General features: G+C 35.1%; 1 protein-coding gene across 2 annotated transcripts in view; it reads right to left on the reverse strand.

Annotated features, from left to right (window-relative positions):
• Positions 1 to 366: 366 nt before the first annotated feature.
• The window catches only part of MME (membrane metalloendopeptidase), an 84,299-nt gene continuing 59,315 nt past the window's right edge, over positions 367 to 25,350 (reverse strand). For both annotated transcript variants that reach the window (XM_039857437.1, XM_039857438.1), the window contains exons 17-23: positions 18,849 to 18,907; positions 13,990 to 14,109; positions 12,405 to 12,538; positions 12,211 to 12,276; positions 9,160 to 9,255; positions 8,740 to 8,816; positions 367 to 1,579 (exon numbers count right to left, since the gene is read on the reverse strand). In XM_039857437.1, coding sequence (XP_039713371.1) covers positions 1,480 to 1,579; positions 8,740 to 8,816; positions 9,160 to 9,255; positions 12,211 to 12,276; positions 12,405 to 12,538; positions 13,990 to 14,109; positions 18,849 to 18,907 — 652 coding nt within the window. In that variant the 3' untranslated portion in view covers positions 367 to 1,479. The remainder of the gene's footprint in view (positions 1,580 to 8,739; positions 8,817 to 9,159; positions 9,256 to 12,210; positions 12,277 to 12,404; positions 12,539 to 13,989; positions 14,110 to 18,848; positions 18,908 to 25,350) is intronic.

A 25,350-nucleotide genomic window follows, 5' to 3' on the forward strand; every position in this document is an offset into this window, starting at 1 on the left:
GGTGAGTTCCTATCAGGGACTTAAATAGTCCCCTCCCAGAACGCGGAGAGTTAGAATTGGAGAAGCAGGTCTATCTGAGGTGGTGGTGCCTCTCATTTCTATTCAGAAATGCACTTTTCAGAGTGAAGGGTTAAAGGAGTAGAACTTAGTAGTTAAAAGATGGTCACGGATGGGGAGTAGGAGTAGGGAAAGTGTCAGTAGTATTGTAATGGCTGTGCGTAGAGCCAGATGGGTGCTAGAGTAATTGGGGGGATCATGTCATAAACTATAGAAATGTCTAACCAGTGTACTGTATACTTGAAACTCATAATAAAATAAAAATTTTAAAAATGCACTTTCCAAAGCTAGACAGCTGACACAGCAGGCTTAGTGAGTAATGGCCCCACATTTCAATTTATTATCAAAATATTTCCATCAGATGACAAATCTGAAAAGATAAGGAGATGCAGAGCTACATCGATGCACTCTTGCCCCTTTATTACAGCCACCTCAGGGACAGGTTTAATTGTGAAAATCCTGCTTGTAAACTACAAGTCTTATGTATCTTTAGACAACTGTCCAATGGCAATTTTTAACCCAAGGTTTGTACTTAAAACGTTTCATCAATATGATTTATAAGTTTAAAAAGTCTCAAAATGTTTATCTGTATATCACTTTACAGATCTTGGTTCGTAACTATTTATCTCGGTCTGAAATTCAATGATTACCTATAATAATAATTACTTAGTCATAAATGTAGTTAATAATTAAATATAAAAATTATTATTTATACATTACTACAAATCTCTTAAAAAGACCAGGTTTTGAGAGCGAGAGAACAAGAAATTGCTTAGAAAATTTCAGGGAGCCTTAAGAATCCAAGTATCAGTCAAAGCCAAGTATAACAAAAAACAGTTGTAGACATTTTAGCCCTAAGTGCTTAAAAGAAAATGATCTCAGAATGAATGACTGATGATGAGCAAAGTTAGTTGAAAACTACATAAGTCTCAAGGTCCCAGTATGTATAAGAATTCTTTAGAAGAGACTTGAAGAATAAATGTTGCAAATAAAAGTAAAAACTAGTACTTTAGAAATGTGCTTTTAACTCTCATGCCACAGCTCTGCTTCTGGTGCCAATGGCCTTTTTTCACTTCTTCATTTTCCTCTTGATTAGAAATCCTGCTCTACATAGTGGTGAACACTGATTTTAAGAGACATCAAACTGGCAGATCATGTGAGAAACAGAAATGAATGGTAATACTCTCTTTACAGATTAAGCATTATTTACACAGTGAGAAATGACTGATTTGATAGGACATTAGAGCCCCTCCTCCCTCCACGTCTTTTCCAGAATAAACTTCATTTTTATTATGATGCTCTCATCTCTGTTAACTGTCCCCAGGTAATACAGTGACCTCTATGGCCCTTTCTCTTCGCAGAGTTCCCTATTTCTGCAGTGTTGACAAGTCCAGCCAAGGGCTGCACCAGTTCTTCTGAAGATCACCAAATTCGGCATTTTGTTTCTGGATTCATGTATGAATTTTTGAGGCAATGAAAGGCTTCGGAAAACTCAGGGGAGTTCTGCAAAGTCCCAATAATCCTATGAAACAAATAAACAAAAGTCACTATCAGCATCTGATATGCATGTCCATACCATGTGGGAGCTCTAAAGAATTTCTTTATGTAGGCCCAGTGAGTGAATTTGGAATTTATAGTTTAAAAGAAAAAGAAAAAAAGAAACTGGTAGAATGAGTCCATTCCTCATTAACAGAATTTGTATATGGAAAGGTAACAAAGTGTAGAGTTAAGAGAACAGATTTTGAAGACAGACTATAGGATTTGAAGCCTGGTTATGAGTTGCATTCATTTAGCCTCTCTGTGCTTCAGTTTCCTTTTCTGTAAATGCATATAATAATAGTACCTGCATTTTAAGGTTGTCATGGGAAGTTAATTTATAAACATCCTATATGTATTTGTAAAATAAATGCATGATTCATATTTGGAATTGTAGTTAATATAAGAAGAGTTTGACCAAAGAATAAAATCATGATTTTTCACTATATCTTGAAAGGGCTCACACAATAATTTAAATATAATGGACTTTAAATAGATATTTGTTGATTTGATTTAACAGGGAAGATAATTCTTTTCTTTTCTTTTTCCCAAAAGCACTCCATAAATATCAAAAACTGGATTTGGCCTGAATAACTGGAAAGGGCTGGCAAAATGCCAATTTCTTCTTATCTCTGACCCCAATGGGCAAAAACAACACTGTCCAAACTACTATCGGCACCAAGCAGCATTTGAAGGGAGAGACAGGTCAGTACAATGATGCAGAGGAGATGTTTTCCCATCATCCCCGAACCAGCTCCTTTCCTTCTCTTCCCATTGGGACCATCCGCCACACCCACCTTGGGTTAAGAGGAGGTGGCTGGGAGGCAAGCGGACTGGAGTAGTGGGGAGACTAGGAACAAGTGACACAGAGAATCTTCTAAGTTACGAAGATCTGCATACACGGAGGATGTGCTAACGTATACATCTTCCCACTTTCCTCCCCTCAAATTTGTTTTCCACACAGCAATCACAGTGATCTTTAAGATTTAGATCAAATTCCATAAATCTCTTACTTAAAACATTCCAGAGGCTTGAAGGAAAGCCACCCACTCCACCGTGATCTCCAATGTCTTCAGTCTACCTTTCTGGCCACCTCACAATATGTTTCTTTTCCCATTTCTCCTTAGGCTCAAACTATACTGAACTACTTTCCATTTCTCAAAATGGCCAAGTTCACTCCCTCTTCAGCGCCTGCTGCTCCTGCTGAGCCCACACCCTGCTAAGTTACTCCTCAGTGACTACACGGCTAGCTCCTTCTCAGCCTTCATGTCTCCACTTACACCTCCTCAGAGGCTTTCTTCAAACACTGTCTAAATTAACTCCTCTCACCTGGACTAGCCCCATCGCAGCACTTAACACAGCTTACAATGACCTGCTCCTTTACTTCCTGACGTATCCACTACATCGGAATCTCTATGAAGGCAAAATACTATGTGTACTTGCTTCTCACTGCACCCCAAAGCCTAGCATAGTGCTTTGCATATTGCAGGACTCATTACACACTGGAGGAATAAATCTGTCGCTTGATCACAGTGATTATATGTACAAGAGTGATATGGCATTATGAAAAGAAACACTGCTTAGTATTTTTGTTGTTTATTTGCTACTATGAACCCATTAGGACAGAAAGAAAGCTTTTCCTTTCCCAACCCCCATTCTAGGAACTTCTCAAAGTCTGACTTCCTAATGTGTCACCCATTACCACATCAACTACCTCTCAATACCCCCCACCACCTGTCCTTCAGGGAGGACGTAAACTTTTTTGGTTTTTAGGACTCCTAGAGGAGTCTTAAAAGTTAAAAGAAATCTGCCTGGGATAGAGGTAGGGGTTGAGGACGAGTGCAGGCCAAAGCTGGGGAATTTACATCTGTTAGTCTACCTGAGAGGGAGAAGACTGGCCCACACCCCAAGCCTGAGGAGGCACCCAGTAATGGCGTGTGAATGCCAGACACGCCTCCACTCTGATCAGAGGGTGCGTGGCTGTCAGGGAGCTTGATCATCAAGAGCGGTGGCCCCTGAGGCCCTTGCTCGTGACCACTGGAAGGAAATGGAGTCACCTGACTTCCCCTGGAGCATCTGGATTGTAAGAAGGTCAGCGTGGCCACAGCAGGGCGGAGATGGAGGCTTGTCAGTAATTTCTAGGCTTCCATGAGGACTCTAGGTTCTTGTATAGTCCCAGAAAAGAGTGCACTGAAAACTGCTGAAATTAAATTTCTCACATTATGGCTTTGGGTGGGAGCTTAGAGCATGAATTAATTTGATGTAAAAGTAATAATAAGTGTGTCATTTCCTACATCTGAAAGTTCAGAACAATTCACTTGATACATGGTCAAACATGACTGTGTATGCAGGAATAAAAAGATTTAGACATCAGGGCTCCATGTGGGTTTTCAGTCTTTTAGGTTCTAGGCCCACGGACTCTAAGTCAAAGAGAGCTCTGACTCTTTTATTCCAATCTCCTCTCACTTTAAGAAGCCCTGTACACTGACTGAGAGACAGCCGTCAAGATGGCCTGACTAGCCTCCAAGTAAGGAGACATTGACTTGAAGAGTTGCTGTTTTGTTTTGTTTTTTAATTTTATTAATTTTTTTTAAAAAGAATTATGTCTTAAGTATAATCATATGAGGACAAGAACTTCAGTAAAAATGTTCGAACCCAGGATTTAATTCTACATTTCTCTTAAACATATTAAGGAAATTAAAAAGAAGAAAAAACTGTGCCTCAAAAGAAGTCTTTACAAAACCCAACTAAGAGTTAGCAATGCGACAATACTCAACCTCCTGCACACTTACTCTCCTGCTCCATACCCCCTCCTCTCTTTGCAGCCAAAGGCTTCACTTAGATAATTTAATTCTGAGTAATTAGGTCAACAACATACTTGGGGTTCATTTATTTTCCTAGGACTCTAGTTATTGCTTGGTTGTTTATAACATCAAATCTTTGAATAGATGACATGGTCTATTTAAAGAAGTGTATACATTATTAATAAAAAATGAATCCATTCTCTAAGAGTGAGATCATACTTCATTAACATTACACAGAAAGCTTACATGAATTTCATGTTATGAAAACTATATAGTTTTTATATTTGTGTTTATAATAACAGAAGATAATAAAGGCTTTTACTGATTATTTCTTAAAGTGATTTAGTTGAACTTTTTACTTTATCCCATAAACTATGTTATTGTACTGCTGCTGTTTATTCCCTTGGCAAATAATGGCTCGTATTAAAAACATCTATAGGTGAATGATGGGAGGAGGAGGAAATGGAAGACAGTGGTCAAAAAGGTACAGACTTCCAGTTTGGATGTCAGCTGAACCTACTGTGGTAATCATTTCATAATATATGTAAAGCAAACAATCAAGCCGTATGCCTTGAACATATAGTGATATATGTCAATTATTTCTCAATAAAACTGGAAAACATAAAAAAAAAATACCTAAGAGATATGGAATTGGATATCATGTGACCAAGAGTGGACTTTGTATCCTATAACTGACCTGATTACACCTGTCTGCAATTAACTGGATTTTTGAATTACTGAATAAACATTTTTGCAATTAATGGGTCCTCTGACATCCTTTTGTTATTTCTTTTTAAATAAATGACTTGGCTACAAGGTTAACTAGAATCATTCATGAATAAACTCTCCAATCGTTACCATTAACTAATGTTCATGATTCTTTCAAAGTAAGTTCACATCGATCAGCATGTTTCACTAAAAATTTATAAAGAAATAAATGCCTGAATAGATTTCTAGGTGTGAGCTAAAGATTAATAAGAGCTAACAGGACTTCTATAAGACTCACCAAAATCCACTCTGATATTTACAAAATATCAGAAACCAATGCTAATATTTAAGATAAATGGAGAAAACATTAGTATTTCAAAGAGGGTTTAGCTTAAGTATGCTAAATCATGGAATTGTAAGGAACAAAATAGCCATAGTACTTGAAAATGTCCACATAAAACACTACAATTTTTTTCAAAAGTATCAATAATCAAACTATGGAAAATATTTCTTGTATTATTAGTGGTGTTAGTTTTATAAAGTACCCCTTTTCTGACTGGAAAATAGTATCCAACAACCTAAGCATCTAAATTAGCTCCATTACTATTTAAGTAGCATACACACCGGTAACATTTTGTCTATTAGGACTTGCTTTAACAAATTACCAGACTCTAATATATTACATAGAAATATTACATCTAAACAACTTAACAAATTATAGTAAATATAATTTTACAGATAATAGTAAATATTATCCTAACAACCATTCCCTGAAGTGACTGTGGATGGCTAATAAAAGCTGGATTTCTAAAAAGAAGTCCTTTAAATTGTGAATTCAATTTCAAGAATATCAAGGGAAAATATTTTTGTTTTAAATATTAAACTTTTATTTAAAGTTTATTTAATTTAAAAGTATCTAAGACTTTAGTTAGCAAGAATAGGATAATTATAGCTTAGACCTAACAAATGGTTTTATAGATTCAGCTTTATATAAAGAATAATTTGCCTTTTGTTTTTTGTACTGCGGCTGTTTAAGCATAAGATTATAAAAACTCCCTCTGTTTCAGAAATTTCTACATCAACCACTCTACACAATTTTTCAATAGGAACTCAATGTCTCTTAGTTTTCAAGGTTCTTTAAAAAATGTTTTACTTTGTACAGCCAGGAAGCAGCCTGTTTCCAAAACTAAATGTAACTTCAACCTTTTGCCAAGGAAATCCCTTTACCTCCAGAGAAAATAATTTCCTTGACAAAAGGTTGGCAAAATTTACCCTTAAAAAAAACAAAAACCATCAACACATACTCTTCTTATTATGAATGAAAAATCATCATAAAGACATCTTTTGGGCCAGAATAAAGAAAATAAAAGTTGCAAATAATTTCACACATTTATAATAAAATAATAAATATTTTTACAAATACAAAATTCTATGTATTTATAAGAAAATTGTTTTCAGTTTAAAATTGGTGGTAGAAAACAGTTACATATCACTTAACCAGTGATCAGTTATTGACATTCTGAACTATTCAGACATAAGCAATGAATAGTCAGAAGCCCGCAACTGTCAGTTAACAAGGAATGTTGCAAAGTCTGTATACTTTATTCATAGAAATTCTTATTCAGTTCATACCTTTCTTATCCAAAACCAATCTTAGTACTAATTTTCAAACACACATATGTAATAGACACTTTGAATGCATTTTAACATTAATCCTCCTAGCAACTATCATAACATTTTAATACTCATTTTACATATCAAGAAATTGAGACACAGATGGTAAGTAACAGCTTGTAAATGGCAAAATCATGGTTGAAACTCATGTGTTTCTTATTTCAAAACTTGCATCCATTTTTTTCCCGTACAAGTGTAAAGAGATATTTTTTTTCCATGCATATTAGAATGGAGGAATGGGACGGCCACAAGTGACAGGAAAGAGAACCAAAGACAAAACAAACAAACAGGTAAAATAAAATGTCCAAATGAAAAGTCAAAAAGCACCACCATCGGTGGTGGCTCTTTAGTGTAGGAATAAGTACCTCCCCACACTCTAGGTTTCGAGAATTTCACTAAACTAATAAATAGCAAAACCATAACGATTAGTCATAACAATAATCTGTGTCATCAAAAAAATAAAATAAAAGTATTAGGTTTTGTTCAGGATAGGCAGGAAGGTTGAAATTGTATTTTAAACAGAGAAATTTTAATCCGGTGGTTAAGATAAAAATGTTACTACTCAAGAGACAAGTTTCAGCTATCAAAAAATTAATTAATTTGCAACCCCCATTCTCTGAGGATGCCAGATGTACCAATATTACCATAATATTACTTAAATTCACTTAGGTTTTTATGAATATATACTTTGTTTCATCAAGATATGCAGAGCAGAGCTTTGACAAATTAGATTGTTTGTGTAAACTTATAATTGCTCCCTGTTATCCTCAAAAATGAATTCTTACACCTTAACTTCCGAAGATGAAAGACACTTTTAAGAACTGAAACTAAAAGTTACTTGGATAAACCATTATGTCAATTGATCCAGTGACTTCTGTTGCTCATCACCTAAAACGTAGTTAATTTGGATATCCTAGCAAGACTAAATTTAGCTTGAATTATACACACAATGGACATACAATAAATAGTTGTTGAGTGAATGAATTTTGAAAGAACCGTTCAGGTAAATACTAAATTATGATGACAATGAAACTAGAAAAAGATGAGTAAATTCTTAATTTTTAAATGTGCTATTTTATTGTTTCACAACTGAATGTGGTTTTTCCCTAGGAGTGAACGATGCAGGCACTATGATCATGTTTATTTTAGGAAGGCCATTTAAAATTTAGCTCATAAGTTCTTTTGTTCTCAAACTCCGTTTTCCAACTACCCTACACAATTTTAAATCTGTTTTTCAGACATTTTTGCCTTAGAAGGTTGTTGTTGATCAGCAAATCAGTGATGAAGTGTTATAGTACCTGGGAAATTAGGAATTTAGTTGTAAAATAGATACATAGGATTTAGGATTTAACATTCAAACATTGGTTAGAGTGATTCTCTTTCAATCCAATATTCTCTTAGATTTTCTGATTTGGGAAGGACTTTAGATATCTTCTAATTCAACTTTCCATTCTGCAGAGCATTTTTCTCCAGTGTCCTTGAGGGGTTGTACTCTGACCTCTGCTTCAAGGTACTCTCTTCCTGGAGCTTTGGGAATAACTTTATTCCCTGTCAGACAATCTCTTACTACTAGAAAGTTTCCCTTTATGTTGAATGGAAATCTTTCTTTGGAACAGCTACTCACAGGACCTAGGCCAAAACCCTTCACAGCTTGTTAGAAATGTGTTTGTCCTAGTTTTAAATAGAGCCACTGTTCTGAGGTGATATCTTTGTTGGAATCCATCAAGCACTGAGCCTAAGTCACATATATTCTAAAAATAAGAGAACTCAAGGCTATGCTTGTAAAACAAGACATTTATCCTGATGTGTTCTGATGATCCTATCTGTAACTCTCAAAAGAAAAAAAAAAATACTAGATTTCCAAATGTTATAGAATCAGAGTTAGAAAAGGCCAATTTCCAAACATAGAAGTAATGGAGCCAATACTGGAACACCTTGACTGCTCTTCAAACCCACGCACCTGAAATTGCCTGGACTGTGGACATCTGTTTTAATGGAGTTGATTGCATATTCTGGCCTGTAGGTCCCACACCACACCTAGGGACAGGGATAGAAAAAGAAAAGCAGTGTGCTTAGGTTTAATCAAGGATTACTTACTTGGGGAGGCAAGGAGAAAAGCAAACTCCCTATTGTAAAAGTTAAATTGGGATTCTGCATTCCTCAACTATTTACTCTTCAAATGATGTTCAATGATAGGCAGCCAGGATCATAATTATCATTAATATGATCTGACAGTCTGTTATACACAGTGAAATTTAGTCAAGTCAAACAATTTGCCACAATTGATTTAAGCAAGAAAACTCAGCATGCAATATCTAACTTACTATAAAATTGTAACTCAAAATGATTTTATATCTATCAATCAAGAAAGATATAATACCTGGGCAAAGTTCAAGAAGAATAGTTGTTTGTGATTTAGGTCAAGTCCAGGAAGTAATTTTTCTTCGCCATTCTTTTTAACATAATTTTGATAGGCCTAGACAGTTAATGAAAAAGAAATATGATGTTTATCATTTTCAAATTATGTGTGTGTATATATATATATATATATATATATATATATACACACACACATAAATATATAAATATATGAACAAGACCATGTAAGCAAGTAATTAACCTTTTGTATCAGAATCATCATAATAATATATTTACATATGGCAACCTACAACTATTTCATGGATTAGCAAGAAAAAGAATTTATTTATAAATGCTCTGAAAAGAACGGGATACTGATTAACAGATGACAAGAGCCTAGCACAGGTCAGATGGTCAATAAATGTCAGCTGAATGAATAGATGACTTAAATAAGTAATGAAAAACTTATCTAAAGGTTGTTCTATTGATAAACGGATATGTCCAGCTTGTTGGAAGAATGGATTGCCAAGGGAGTCTGTCATTGCTATATTTAGCTTAATTACTACTCTTAGCAAAATATACTCAGTCCAGACTTTGAGTGATACTTGCCAAAAGTCAAGGGATTCTCTTAAGATCCCTTAAAGGCCTAGTATCCTATGATTCTAAAAATAAGGATGAGCGATTATTTTGGCACCCTGAAGACAAGGCAAAACAAACTGAACCTTAGTTACATTAGGATGAAGGCATTTAGACTACTTGAATGTCAGAAAATGTTCTCAATTCTTAAGTATTTATAGATATAATTGAAAAATGTAGTATTCTTCTGCTAAATATACTTAAGAAAGGGATTAACAACAAACTTTTTCAGATATGTCACTTCCAATTTAATATAAAGGAAGTGATCAATTAGATAAACAGAAGATATGTTTCCTTTCTTTCTACTTGTCATTAACATAGATTTATTGAGTCTTTACTATGTAAAGATGCTGGGGAAATGGGGGGGATATTTGCTCCCTTATAGGGAGCTCACAATCCAGTAGGGGACAGGGTCTTAGGTGTTAGAATTTTATGTATAATAAAATATTTGATGATTGTAATTTGCTTAGTCATAATAATCCTGTACTTGCTCTAGGTAAAGATCTCCATGGAAGCATCAGGAACCCAGATTTTTATAGCAGTGAGTCTCAATCTGGCTACATATTAGAATAACCATGGGATTATTAAGAGTGCCAATGCCTTTCACTTCCAGGAAAGATGGAGCGACAGGGAATGAATTTACCCTCCCACTGAAAAAAACAAATAATGGACGAAATATAGGAAACAATGGCTTGCATGATGCTGGACATCAGGAAAAAGGAGCGTGACCTCTGTGAGATGGTAAACAAATAAGATGAGCCCTGATTGCCCCAGCTTATTGCCTGAGCTTATCCAGGCTACATCATAGACAAAGGAAACTTGAGGAGAAGGAGCTGAGTTCAGGGAAACCAAGGACAAGGTACTGAAGAGGAAAAAGCTACACAGACAGAGGATCTGAAGAGGTCAGATGATCAAGTATTCAGCTGAGTATGTGAGTACCAAAGCTAGAGAAGGAAGCACGCACAGGATTAGAGATAAAAATGCCTGGTATTTACACCTCACAAAAATGAAAAGACTTCAAGATTCACACAGTAGGGTCTTGCCCCGACAGTGGAGAATAACTGTGCTCTTCAGACTGAGCACTTTCCTAGTCTCACCTAATAAGCTGTAAGAGCAAGATCCAAAAGGATCAAACCATTTCTGAGGAATTTAACTGTGTCCTAGAATAAAGCTCAAGAATATTTATAAGAAAACAAAAATATCCAACACCCAAAGAGGTAAAAAGGCACACTGTCAGGCATCCAGTAAAAAAATTACCAAGCATTCAAAGAAGCAACAATCTCCTAGGACTTGGCTGGGATTCATTCTTTTGAAAACTTTGCAGGCAGCTTAATCTCCAAAGTCTCACACTCTGATCATCCATGTTCACTGCCAAGTGACAGGCCCCACCAGTCATCTCTCCCACACTGCTCTGATGCTTCCTCTTTCCAGATCCAACCACTGATCCTCTCCTCCTCCCCTCTAACCCAAACACTTCCATGGTGGACAAATAACACTACATCCTCATCCACTCCATGGAACACTCAATCCATCTTCTTAGAGAAGCCTGGTTCTATCCTGGGGACACCTTGTCACCTGTATTCTCTCAAGTAGATTCTGTTGGTTCTCCCACATCTGGACTACCTCACTGTTGGAAGCAGCATGCAAAATCACCCTCACTCCTCATCGTTGCTTCCAAGAATGGAATTCCTCCACTCTGTGAAAATCCCCACTTTTTCTTGTGTGTATGGCATCTACTAGATCATCTTTTAAACCTTATTTAAATCATCCCATAATGATATCTTTTATGGAGGGTTTGCAGCTGTATCTTCAGCACTAAGAATAATGCCAAACACATAAGTATCTGTTGAAAGCAAGAATGAATGGAAGGCTAAATGAGATTCTAAGGGATGCTCCATGATAAACTCCTCTGGTTATAAGAGTTTCGATGACTAAAAAGCCACATGCTTAAATCCTATCACTTAGTCCCTCACTGTACCATTGTAACTGGACTAATAGTTTAATACTATGCCTGTGGACTACACTGATTATGACTCCTGAACACTGCTTCACCTGTTGTGAAACCAAGGGTCCTGTTCCGCCCATTGACCAATGACTCTGAAACAATCCTTTTCATGGGGCATCTTTTGGAATAAATTTATTTCAGAGATTATTTCTTAGAAAAATGTTGCCTCCTCTGTGAACTTCCATATCTCCACATTTCTGTTGATAGAGGATTCCGTGTTTCATCTCCTGCTCAGCTTCTTGGGCTCAGCTCAATCACAACTGCATTGCCTCTGCTCGTTAGCACAGTTACAATCCCCTTTCTCCTCATATTTTCCATTTCCATCATTTATTGCTTACATTAGATGTCTTTTGCAAAAGATTTTAAATGAATGATTAACTATGACAAATACACGCTCAACCACTAAAAGAGGAAGAGGATATCATTACTCACTCTATATGCTTGGCCAATACCTCCATTATCAGCGATGTTTTCTCCCAGTGTATTAATCCCATTGAGCTGTTAAAAAACAAAACAAAACATAGGCTTAAAGACCCCTAACGGTATTCTGATTGTTAAGAAAGCATCGATAATTCACTTAAGATTGAACATATCTGAAACGTTTCAAGAGAACGCTGATGACATACATGCTGTCCACCTGCCAGATCCCAGGAGAAGTTTCCATACTGGTACACCATGCATTGGGATTGCTCTTTAAAATTATTTGCAGACTGTTGAGTCCACCAGTCAACGAGGTCTCCATCCTTGTTAAAATTTCTGCCTATAATATATTTATTTAAGTAAAACGAGAACTCATTATATCAACAATTACAATAAGATACTTTTAATTCTAAGTGTGAGAACTGAAATATCACTGTGTGAGAGAACATTAAATTGGACAAATAATGAGAGGAACTATTATCCTTTCTTGTCCAGATGAAACCTGGAATGCCAGGGCTTTCTTTGATTAAATGCTTTGATTAATCCAGATATTTCACCTACTGGGCTCTTGATATCCAGGCCGAGGCCACCAGATAAACACTCCTGAAATCATGCCATCTTTCTGTGAGATGGCTTTCACCTGAACCACATCTGTTTAATTTGACGTTCTTAGATTTTAAAAGGTCAGTATTTTTATTCTGGCATTCATTTCATATCTCCCCCATGGCACATTGTGGACTCAGTTTACCTCTACTTCAAGCAAAAAGAAAAAGTCACCATCCTTCCTGGAGTCTCCTGCTAACCTTAAATACATGGATCGTTCTTTTTTTTCTTTTTCTTTTTTTTTTGAGCCCCGGTGGCATTTACATATGTCATATGTCTAACACTGATAACTACCTTTTTAATAGTTATCTATGATGTAAGAAAAGGGCTATGAAAAACAAACTCACATCCTGGTTCCACCATTTCCTAGCTCTGTAACTTTGAGCAAGTCTTTTATGTGCCTCTATTTTTTTCCATTAAAAAAATGAAAATGGTATTAGTACCTACCTGTGAGGATTACTGTATAGTTAATTGAGTTAACTATACAGTAAGTAAGTCCTTTTCAAAACTGTCCTCTTCGCATCTCCTTTTCTTTCTCTAAAGTTAGATCTAGTTAAGGCTTAATTAGTTTCTCCCTACTGTTCTCTTCCTGTATTCTTTCCACTTGCAAACCAATCTTTGTCATAGCTTCAACTATCACCTCTTTACATATCTTCTGTCTTTACTTATATTCTCAAATTTCATTGACACTAAATCTATTTTGCCCAATGAAAAATCTGTTTTGCAGCATATAAACATTTACGTGCCTACTGTTTGCAAGTATAAGATAAAAAAAAAAAAAAAAAAAAAAAGATAGATCTGACCACAAGCAGTTTTAAGAGCCTAATGGCTTATGGATACCTTACTGTTTCATTTTATGTCTGACTTCAAGACATGGACTCTACCCTTTAAAAGTCTGGAGAGATAAGACATAAACAACCATGAAATTAGACCAGATATTATCATTGGTGTTTTCTCGATGTGAATATGTGTTTCATTCCATCAGAGTTTAAAGCACACGTTGCTTAACTCACTATTAGAAATCTGTGGTCTTCTTCAGCAACACTTTAAAAGGAGCACTAAAAGTCTCGTGATTATTAAGCCAATGATACGTGGATGAATAAATGTGTTTCTATATAGATAAATTATAAGTTTTAATCAGGTTTATTAGGCTATATTTCAGTCAAAGGACTGTCAACTACACCTTACCACTGTCGTCGAAGCCATGGGTGATTTCGTGTCCGATGACCATACCGATGCCCCCATAGTTCAATGAGTTAGACTGCTGGGCACTGAAGAAAGGGGGCTGCAGAATGCCAGCCGGGAAGACTAAATGGAAAGAAGATGGTTAAGGATTATATGTGGCATTATTTTGTAACAGCAGGCCTGGAGTTGGCTTCTTGCCTGCCAAGCTGTTTTCCAGTGTGTCTGTTTCACTTAATTGCATACAAAAATATTTTGTGATCCAAACAAATGGAGATCTTTTGTTATTGATGACAACAAAGAGTTCATCCCAGAGCGGCACCACAGTCCATGATTTATAATCACAATGCACTTGACGATCTCTGTTAAGATGGCTTTCTGCTATAAGGAGTTCAGAGTAAGGGAAAATTATCAACTTCCTTCAGAAGGTCTTTCTCCTATTGTAAATATTTGGGAGAAATAGTTAATTAATAACACAAGTGTTAGTTGTAATGTTATCTCTAACGTTTTATCTACCTACCATAACTTATTAGATAAAAGAGCCACTCAATCGAAGATATCCATCAATCACATAATTGTATTTTATTTTCATCGAGGCGTTGACTGTTTATTTCCTTATTTATGGTAGTTGTCCTTCTTTTTCTTGACTGCATCACCCCCCTGCACCTCTACTATTTGCCCTTTGAGAGCAGAGATTTGTATGTCTGTACATATGTTTGTTTTCGAGTTCATTTATTTTTTTAGTTCATTATCTCTGGCACCTAAAACTAGAATGGTGCCTAGAACATTCTGGGTGTTTAGAAAAGGTGTTGCATAAATGAATAACTGATGATAAATGAATGAATAAATGAATTTACTGTAGTGTCCTAAAGACTTTAGTAAATAAATAACATTTTTTATGTCTACTCTGACATGTACATTAACTTGCTAACTTTTTAAATTTTATGTGTCAGACATCAGACTCTTCGTTTTCTCCCTTAAGCCATTACTCTCTTGACTTTATTATTTCTGTTAATGACATCTGAAGGGTCTCAGTTCACCCAAAGTGAAAACTGTCTACTCACCTTAGATGTTTCCTTTCTTTTACAATGTCTTATACAGTCTATTTAGAATTGGTCTTCCCACTTCCTGTCTCACCCAACTGTAATCTAACCTAAATCTGATCTATCCTGCAGCCAGACTGAAGTGCAAGTCTGGTCATTACCACTCCCTGCTATAGAACCTTGGACGGCTTATCATTGCTCTCTAACTAAAAACAGAATCTTTTTCCTGGCTTGACTCCAGGGTCTTCGCCTACTTTTCTGCCTCCCTCATGACCTCCCCTTCCCTCATAATGTTCGTAATTTAGTAATTTTATCTTTCATGTTTAAAACTCATATCCAGTGAATAACTGAAACATTATGTTCTGTAATAAAAAATATCATTAGTGTAACATCTCTTACAAGTAAAGCCCTGGGCCACTGCTATGTGGAATACCAGGAATATAAGGGCCTCGATTTAAGAAATTTAAGATCTAATTAACAGGGTAGCAAATGTTGTTTCTTTGTCTTTCAAGTAGGGCGACTTTGATATAGCCTTGCAAGTGTTTCAGAGATAAATATTAGATATTTAAAGAGCAGGCTTAAAAATATGCTGGGCAATTTAAGTGCTCTCCAGACCTTTAAAAAATCTGTAAAGTTGCCATAACATTCAAAATGACAAAATAATAATAATAATAAAAAAAATACTTTGGTGAATTTTAATGAAAGTTATACCTCACATGTAGCTAGCTGCCTGAGCTATCAACAGTGCCAAGAAATTATTTTTAGTTTAAAATATAAAAATTATGTGCAGTACTTTATTAACTTAAAGTGAACACTATCTCCCACACTATGTACTTTGATTAAAATCCACCCATTATTTAAATGCTCTTATGAAACGTGCCAGCAAGACTAAACATTAACTGTAAAGATCCTGCTGCTTTAATTATACCCGATATGCCATTCTTCAGGCAAGTGATAAGATTTTTATGGCTCATATTAAATACCAGTCTAAGGTTTAATGAGATAATTGGATAGTGCCTAGAACTTACAGGGAAACATTTTACAAAATATTCGAGTGAAACTTTCCTAACTGCATGAAAATTTTCTAGAGCTCCATGGAGTAAATGCACGAGGAATAGGAACCAGTAAATTAAACGCTTTCCAATGTATCTTTTCCTGCAAGTTGACTTTTTTTTATTAATGTGAAGTGGTAGAGGTATATAAAACGTGGAATGTAGCCTACATTCATGAGTTATGACAAAAAGTGTTGGGAATCGAATTAAAAAGTAGAAATTATTAATATGAATAACTCTCTATATGATAATAAACTGAGTTCTTCTTACCATGACATAAAAAGGCCTACCCGATGAGAAATTTTATGCAGTCTTATTTAGGGTATTTGTGTGAGGGTAGGAGGGTCATTTAGAGACATGTGCTATTCCATACCAATCTTAATTCTGTAATGCATATGATACCAAATCCATTAAGACAGTGTTGCAAAAGTTATATATGTATGTACACACACACACACACACACACACACACACACACACACACACACACACACACTTTTATCTATTTATAAGAAACATAGAGATCCGGATCTTCAATTATTTTTAGTTAAGACAATGCCCACTTTGAAGATTTAAAAAGGAATTGTCAAAAAGAAAACATCACATGTCAAAGATTTCTCCTCTCGCATGACACTTTCCCTTTCTCTGAACTGCTATTATTAGCAGACAAGCATATGAAAAGAAGTTAAGAATTTACTGAATTTCGAATTTCCATCAGATAAATTTGTCTTAAGAATATTTAAAAGCTCTTTCTTATATATTAAGAATGTTTATTACAGCCAATTCTTGATTATTCAGAGGATAATTATCTACTTTGTGAAATCTGAGGGCACTTTTATCTTCTTTTACTTTTTGCTATGTGCTTATTTCGTTTGAGTGTATTAAATACAAAATGAGAACATCCCCAGGTCTTCTCTGATCAGGGAATCTCTGATGTGGACCAATTTTGAGCCATCTTCAGAGTTATAGGTAGTTCAGAGCCAAACAAGGTCCTGCCTTTACCTGAACACATGTGTGGACCTGCTCTAGGGAAGGCATGAAGGAACGAACATAGCAGAGTGGTCTAACAGAGGGTCTTTCTGGCTCTTCTTGTTGGGATGACTCAGCATCAGGTCTGATAGGATCCAGAGATGTCCCTGAGCTGGATTAAAATGAAGCTATATTCTTTAGTCTGCCCTATTGGAGAACCATAAAGTCTAGGCTGCTTTGCAATTTCGTTAAAAGTTAATTATCCTATTTAAGTCCAAATCTAGAATGAACTAGATTTTACACTGACGGAACTACTGAATATCAAAAGGAGATCTTCAGAGTAAAGACTCTCCTGTGATAAAGACACTTCTAAGACAAGGTCTGAATGGTTTCTAGATCTACATTACAAAGGATAGACTGCATGGTTCTGAGTTGATCATTAAACTGGATCTGGTCCTGAGTTTAAGTAATCATTTCACTGGCTGTAAAATGTATCAACCTTGACTTTAAGCTAATTGATTTTAACCGGTGCACATGTCTTAGTTATTACCTACATGTTATATAAAGACAACCTTTTTCTGATTATGATACATCTTCATGTCACAGACCAAAATAAATTCCAGATGGATTAAAGATTTACTAAAAAAAACAAAAACAAAAAAACCCCATAAAAATACTAGAAGAAATTGTAGATAATCTCTTAATTTAAGTTAATTTTTAATTTAACTCAGATTTAAAAGCAGTGAGGTAAGGTATATTCTAACTTTAAAATAAAATAAAGCTTATAATTTTAAGTTATTTTTTTAACCAATGGTAAAAATCTTGCAGGATTTTTAATCATTTCTAATCTAATTAGCAACAGAATTCAAGAAAAATAATGCTTAGAGAAGAGTATGAGATACAAAAATATTAGTTGATAAAAATGCTAAAATGATCTTCTTTCTAGATTCTTGACTACACTTAGAAATAAAAGGCTGGACAGAGTATGCCTGGAGAAGCTGGCTCTATTGTATAGAATACTTCTATTAATATTGAATCAGTTGGGTGCCTTTCTACATACTAAAAGCCTTAGGAAAAAAATGGCCCATTTATGCGATACTTAAGAGAGAGTTTAAAGATGTCAAAGTCTTCTCAGCAAGAGAAAAAAAATATATCTTAGTTATATTAAGCCATTTAGCTATTCATTATATCATTTACTCGTGTATTAATTTCTACACATATTTTTGCCATATTATTAGTGAACATATGAAAATTTTTTCTTTATTGGTCAAAAGTGGTTAAGTAAATATAATTTCATATGGCTCAACTTAATATAATTGACTTTTCAACTTTCTGAGCCCCTTGGAATCTTCTAGAAAAAATGATGATACAGAACAGGACAATTTCCACCAGAGTCAGCATACAGAACTGCTAAGAAAATTAAATCTCTGAAAAGTTGCTTCTTAGAACCTTAAACCACTTTAAGGTGCTGATGCTTAGAATCCTGAAGTCGATACAACTTCATAGATAAAAGGGACTTTTAAAAAGTATTTAGAAATAAAAGCATTTAGAAATAAGATAAACCATTAGCTACAAATGATTTATTGTAAAAAAAAAAAACTAATGTGATTTGTACTCATTTAAAATTTGCAATTATAGTGAAAAGAAGTACATACATTTATGTACATGGAGTATATTCAATAAATTAGTAACTCAACCTCAGCAGTGCTTTTATGGGAAATATTATAAACACATCATGCAAGTCACTATAGGTTAGAAACAATAAAGGAATATTAAAGAATTTTTTAGAAACAGATCTTACCTATCTGATTTCTGCCTGCAGAATAAAATGCATTGACGACAGCGGCTCCACTTATCCACCTATAGAAAACATAAGAACTTGTTACAAAGGATACTGCATTATATGATTCAATCCGCTCACCACAATAAAAGCATTGTTAATATTCTTAGATAGATCTTAAACTTTCTTTTTGAAATATGATCAACAAATTAAAATTAGCTCGGTAGGTGAGGAAGCTCCTTTGAAGGCATTTCTACTTCTTGACAAATCAGAATATATACAGGTCTATAATCTGTTATTTCATTTCCATGAATTTTTATGGAGACATCAGACAGTACAAAACCCATTTAAATGTATCTCTTTGGAAAATGCAATGGATTAAGATTATATTGAAATGTGTTCAGCTTTATGTTCCTGATACTAGGTAACTATGACCAACAATTCTGGAGCAGTTGGCAAAATATTGAAATAGAAGTAGTAAAAATTTCAGATTCTAGTATATTTAAAATTTTTTTAATTCCTAGTTCACAAAAAGAGTTTTTGGAGTAGTTAGCTTCAGGTGACATGCCTCCAATTATTATCATTTAAAATTATTTTTTAAAAAGAGACATTCAAACTAATTGCACAAAAGTATATTTTTGTATGATAACTGCAAAATGAAATCCAGGTGATTCTTAAATAGATTCATCTGTCTGTATACAATGACTTAGGCTCCATATAGAATCTACAGATCTTATAAAACAAAACTTCTGACTTCAGAAGACACTACTTTAATTGAGGAGAGGAGAAAGATGGATAAATAGCTATAATACAAAAAAGAATTTTAAAATTAAAAAAAAAATCTCCTAGACAATAATTTAAGGGCAGCATTAAGTTAAAGAATGGATGCCAACGTTTCCTTGTCTTTTTTGCTCAGATGTTATTAGGCCTGCATATCGATAATCATAATCAAACAATTTTGTGCACCAAGATTAATATTTCCAACTTAATAGACTATTTTATCTATCTATCTATCTATCTATCTATCTATCTATCTATCTATCGATAGATATAAAAATTGAAAAATGGACACTGACTTCAGATAACCTCCTGAATGTCAGCACACATACATACACTTAAGACAATTGTATATTATCTAATGGCTTCATTGTAGTTATTCCACTTTAAGGGCAACGATTAGGTGTGGCAATTATTATCCTACTCATGGAAGGAGTTTACAGGAATTAGTCCAGTGAGGTTAAATCAGAGCTGTTTCCAGACCCTGCTTTCCGAGATAAGCAGTACAAGGTCAGCTGCCTGAATCAGCATTTTAGCTACACTTTCAGTTAACTATTGTGGGATGTCAGATGTGAGTCCTATTTTGAGCTCTAAAAATAACTGAGGGAGGACCATGTATAACAAGTGTCCAATAAATTCTAATTAAGTATGAGTTTTATCTCCAATAACATGACTAAGACATTTATATAAAGAGTTTTGGCCTTTGAAAAAAATCCAGATAACATTTCTGTGAATTTTTCTTTAGGAAGAAAATAAGTCTGAAGATGGAGAGTGTTGGCGGGGGGAAGTTGATATGTATTACTTCTTTAGTTTGATGCCGTTGTTTTAAATAGAGAAAAAAAAAACATTTTCAAACAGGATGGTGTGACTATCAGTCCTCCCTAATTTCGTCACATCTGAGTCATCAATATTTTAATTTCTTGAAGGCTGATGATTGCAAGCATATAATTTTATTTATTTTAATTAAATGTCACTTGCTTCCTACATAGTTTGTTGTACCCCACAACAAAAACATGTATAAATCGAGAGATCAGAAACTGTATAAAACAAATAGATTTTGCTTATGTGACAAAGGTATTATGAAATGAAATATTTATATAAATAAATAAAAATCACGATCAGCAAAAATGATGTATCGGGTCTATGTTTATAAATATTCATAGTTATTATGACTCAGGTTCAAGTATAAGTTGTCCAGCAGGAGTGGCAAAATGGAAAATGAACTCATATTATTGAGAAAAAACACTATTTCTTGTGGTGACTTTAGAAAGGTATTTCTGATGTGTCCTCAACATTTTGATAGCAAATATGGCAGTAGATTTTATGCATAAACAGCTCATAATTATTTTAATTGTTATAAAAGTTAATTTAACATATTTACATGTCTTAGTTATTTTAAGTTTCAGTTTCTCAATTATGAACTTCTGATGCAGTGATATACTCTGCATAGGCTTTTATGGGTAATCACATATAATATGCAAATTTTTTGGTTCTGGATTCAGGCACAATGCTAATAATAAAATGCAAATGGTCCCAATCCAAAAATATTTTTTAAATAAATATATTGCAGAGAAAAAGAACTAGAACGTTTCAGACAGCAACAGATCTCAAAATTAGGACATAGATGAATGAAATTTATATTGCCCATCTCATGTTTATTGCTTTTGTAAAAATAAATGTCATATCTTCTGTTTTGATGCATTTCTGCTTTTCTGTTATATCACTTTGAAGGGTTTAAGATTGCAGTTTGATTAATGTTTGTAACTTTCCAGCAGGGAGGGTTTTACATATTAAAATGTCCACTGTGAATTATACTTTCAAGAAAATAGGTAGCTATTGAGAACACTCAAATAAAATTAGAGTTATGGTGGTTAGGATCACAGAGCACTAGTGTGATCTTCAGTGTCCTCAAATCACTGCTGGGAAATTTACCCAGATTCAACTGCACAGGACATACTGTCCCTGGGAATGATCAGAACTTGAAGTACTGTGATTCAATCATTACATCCTAAATACAGTGAAAATAACAGCTACAGGCCAAATGTCTAACATTTGTGGTCAAATTGCCAAATTAGTACTTCAAAGAAGATTTTTCAAATTAAATGGTGATGTAACAAAAACTGTAAGTTCTTTTGATTTGGGTGCAGCCTCAAAGTTTCAGCAGACGCTTCTGTTTATGGAATGTAGACAGATTTGACCCTGAATAGCAATACAGAAAAGAGAAAATGCACAGAAGAAGAGAAAACCAAATGGTGGTGATTCTTGCCCTAAATAATGAATAGTGCGGGCTGACTGAAGATACCTTTAAAGTGTGGAGGCCAGACCCTAGCAGCCGCTTAAGCAGGTATCACACCTGAGACATGAGGCAAATGTCACCCTGTTCTCTGATTTCTCTCCCTGCCTCTGGGTTCTGTGTGTGTAGGAGTAAGGATATGTATAGTGTGGTATTAAGCCAAGAGTGAGAAAGCAAGAAGCGAGAAAACTTTATTTTTAATTTCAGAGATGTAATTCTGTCAGGTAAACTTGTTCTTTGGGGTTTTCAACAGTGGAACAAAGAAGGGCCACTCTATGCAGCAGGGCCCTCAAAGTTGAACTAACAAGCTAGATGGGAAATATAACTGAAATATCTGGAGAGGGGAACCAGGTGTTTCTCCTCTATCTCTTATGACCCTGAAGAACCTAAGTGATGATAAAATGAAAGTACACAAAGATAATTTTTACAGCTGGGAAGAGATGCAGAAGTCAATAGCCTGATCCTATTGTCTTTTGGATATTATTATATCCACTGGATTGCAAAAGCACCTGGAACCAAACTTCTGGTTCACCCACTCATATGTAACTTTAAAACTTAAAACAAAATGGTTAATGCCCTTTCCCTAAGAGTGCTCAATTTCTCAGCATCTAGTGGTCTCAAAGTAACTCCTTCAAAATCATCAATACAATATAGTGGTTTTCTCTGTCTTCCTCAAGTACTCCTTGAAAGGAGAATTTCTCATTTTGTAATTGCAATAACCACCATAATCCTTTACTTTTATTATTATTCTCTCATCAAGATGTCAGTTTCCTATATACCTTCATTCATCTTTCAAACCACCCATATAAGATAGATGACACCTCTAATTTTCAGGAGTAGAAACTAAGGCACAGTATGGTTATTAAATTCTTTTTCCTGTTATACTTATTAACTAAGTGATACAACTGGGAAAGGCAGGTAAACTAAGGAGAAGGAGGATTCTCATTCCTATCAAATCCCTTACTTCTAAGCTGTTGATCTGAATCATACATAAAATTTCATTACAAATGCTGAATGCTATTTTCTCGCCAAATTCGTTAAAAACGAAAGTGCTCATTTTTAAATTGCTTCTGTAGGGGAGAAAAAAATTTCCCTCTACCCTTTATAAGATTTTTTTGGTTGGTCTAATAATTAAATTAACATAAAACAGATTAACAGGAAAAAAAAATTTAATTATGTATGCACAGAAGCCTCACATAGAGAGAGGCTCAGAGATAGGCAGTTGAGGCTCATGCCATCCTGAGCTCAGGAGAAGAGATTAGGGACCTGGGACTTCAAAAGGAAGGAAGTCAATTCAAAAGAATATGGGAAGAGCAAATGTTTGGTAAAGAAATGTTTGCCATGCCACAGAGAGACAATGGGACACAGAGGGGAATTTAAACAAACAGTCCGTGGAGAACTTTCCCCAGCTTACCACACCTAGCCCTTACTCTTTGTGGTTACCTCTAGTGTTAGCTGTCTTCCTTGACCAGGCTTTCTATTTAAGTATTTTTAGGTCATTAATGAGGAGGGGAAAAAAGCTTTTTCTGAGTTTGTTGGGCCTTGATTGTCTTCAACTCAAAATCATCTGTATCAAAGTGGCACATTCTGGGGTGGCTTGTTCTGAACCCCTTCACTTCACACTTAAGGGTTCCCTCTTACCGTAAGAAGCTTTAGGATGCTGGCCTCTACATCACCCTGATAATAACAACATCATAATCAGACAATAACAACAACAACAACAACAATAACTACTATTTAATCAGCACTGACGTTATGTGGCAGGCACGTATTACAACATACAACGCAACGATCTCACAAGGCAAAAGTAGACGTTACTATACTCAGTTTATAAAAGAATCATTGAGGCTAGAGCTATTATGTAGGTTGTCTAAGTTCACACAGTTAATAAATTTCAGAGTAGAAATCTTAACTTAGGCTGCCCATTGCCTCTACTCCCCATCTCCCACCTTCCCCACCACTGCTCCCTGACTCCACAGTACAAGTTCTCTCCACTGTTCTACAGGTGCATTTTTTTTTTTTAACCCAAAGGCAAACGCATGGACGAAAGGGCCTCATTAAACAGTTCACTGTTGTTGCATAAGAGTTGTTAACATAACAGACATACTCAGTGAATCATCTCACTGTCTGAGGGGTGAGAGCCATGGCTCCTATTCTGACATTAAATTGGGAGAATCCACTTCTGCTTTAAAAGAAAAGGGCAATAGAAATCACTACTCTGATTTTCTTCCTAGAAGTCATCAGGTGGTTGTGCGTGGTTCTAAGTGTGGCAACAAGCACAATCGTTTTAGTCTTCATGTATTTGTGCACCCTCATGTATGTGCTATACCAAATTCAGAGAAATTCCCAATTTGGGAGATATATGGGTACGTGGATCATTTCTGTCAGAATTTTCTTTTGGTGGCTTTTTCTCCTGATTTAGAAGAATCTCAGGGTCTTTCAGGAAAGCACTGAAACCTCTTCCTTCTCATATAACTCCTAAGCAATGATATAATTCAACATTTTAAGTCTACGTCTGTCTAGCTCATTAGATGGGAACTCCATAAAGGTAGAGATATGCCAGGTTTTCTCTTCTTTTTTTAAAACTGTGGTAAGAACATCCATCAGGACATCTATCCTCTTAACACAATTTAAGTGTACAATACGTTATTGTTAACTACAGACACAATGCTGTACATCAGATCTCTGGAACTTATTCATCTTGCTTAACTGAAACTTTAGGACTGTTGATTAAGAACTTTCCACCCCCAGCCCCCAATAATAATGATTCCATTCTTTGATTTTATGAATGCGACTATTTTAGATACCTCATATATATATATGGAATCACGCAATATTCGTCTTTCTCTGTCTGGCTTATTTCACTTAGTATAAGTGAATCCATGTTGTTGTATATCACATAAATTCCTTCATTTTAAAAGCTGAATAGGATTCTACTGTAGGTATTATCACATTTTCTTTATCCATTCATCTGTTGGTAGAAACTGGTTGTTTCCACATCTTAGCTATTATGAATGGTGGTGCAATGGAAGTGGGAGTGCTAACGTCTCTCTGAGACCCTGATTTCAGCTCTTCTGGATATATTCCCAGAAGTGAGACACTGCTGACTTATATGGTAATTTTTTGAGGAACTTCCATACTGCTTTCCACAGCTACTGCTCTCTTTGCATTCCCACGAAGAGTACGAGGGTTCCTCCAATTTCTCCACATCCTTGCCAACACTGTTGTCATTTTTTTTTTTTATAATAGTCATCCTGATAGGAATGATGTGATAGCTCATTGTGGTTCTGATTTGCATCTCCCTGATAATTAGTGATATTGAGTATCTTTTCACATACCTGGTGGCCATCTGTAAGTCTTCTTTGAAGAAATGTCTATTCAAGTCCTTAGCCCATTTTTAAATTGGGTTATTACTTTTTTTGTTATTGAATTGTAGGAATTCCTTATATATTT

This window comes from Pteropus medius, unplaced genomic scaffold, assembly GCF_902729225.1.
Source record: "Pteropus medius unplaced genomic scaffold, Ma_sr-lr_union100, whole genome shotgun sequence".
NCBI lineage: Eukaryota > Metazoa > Chordata > Mammalia > Chiroptera > Pteropodidae > Pteropus > Pteropus medius.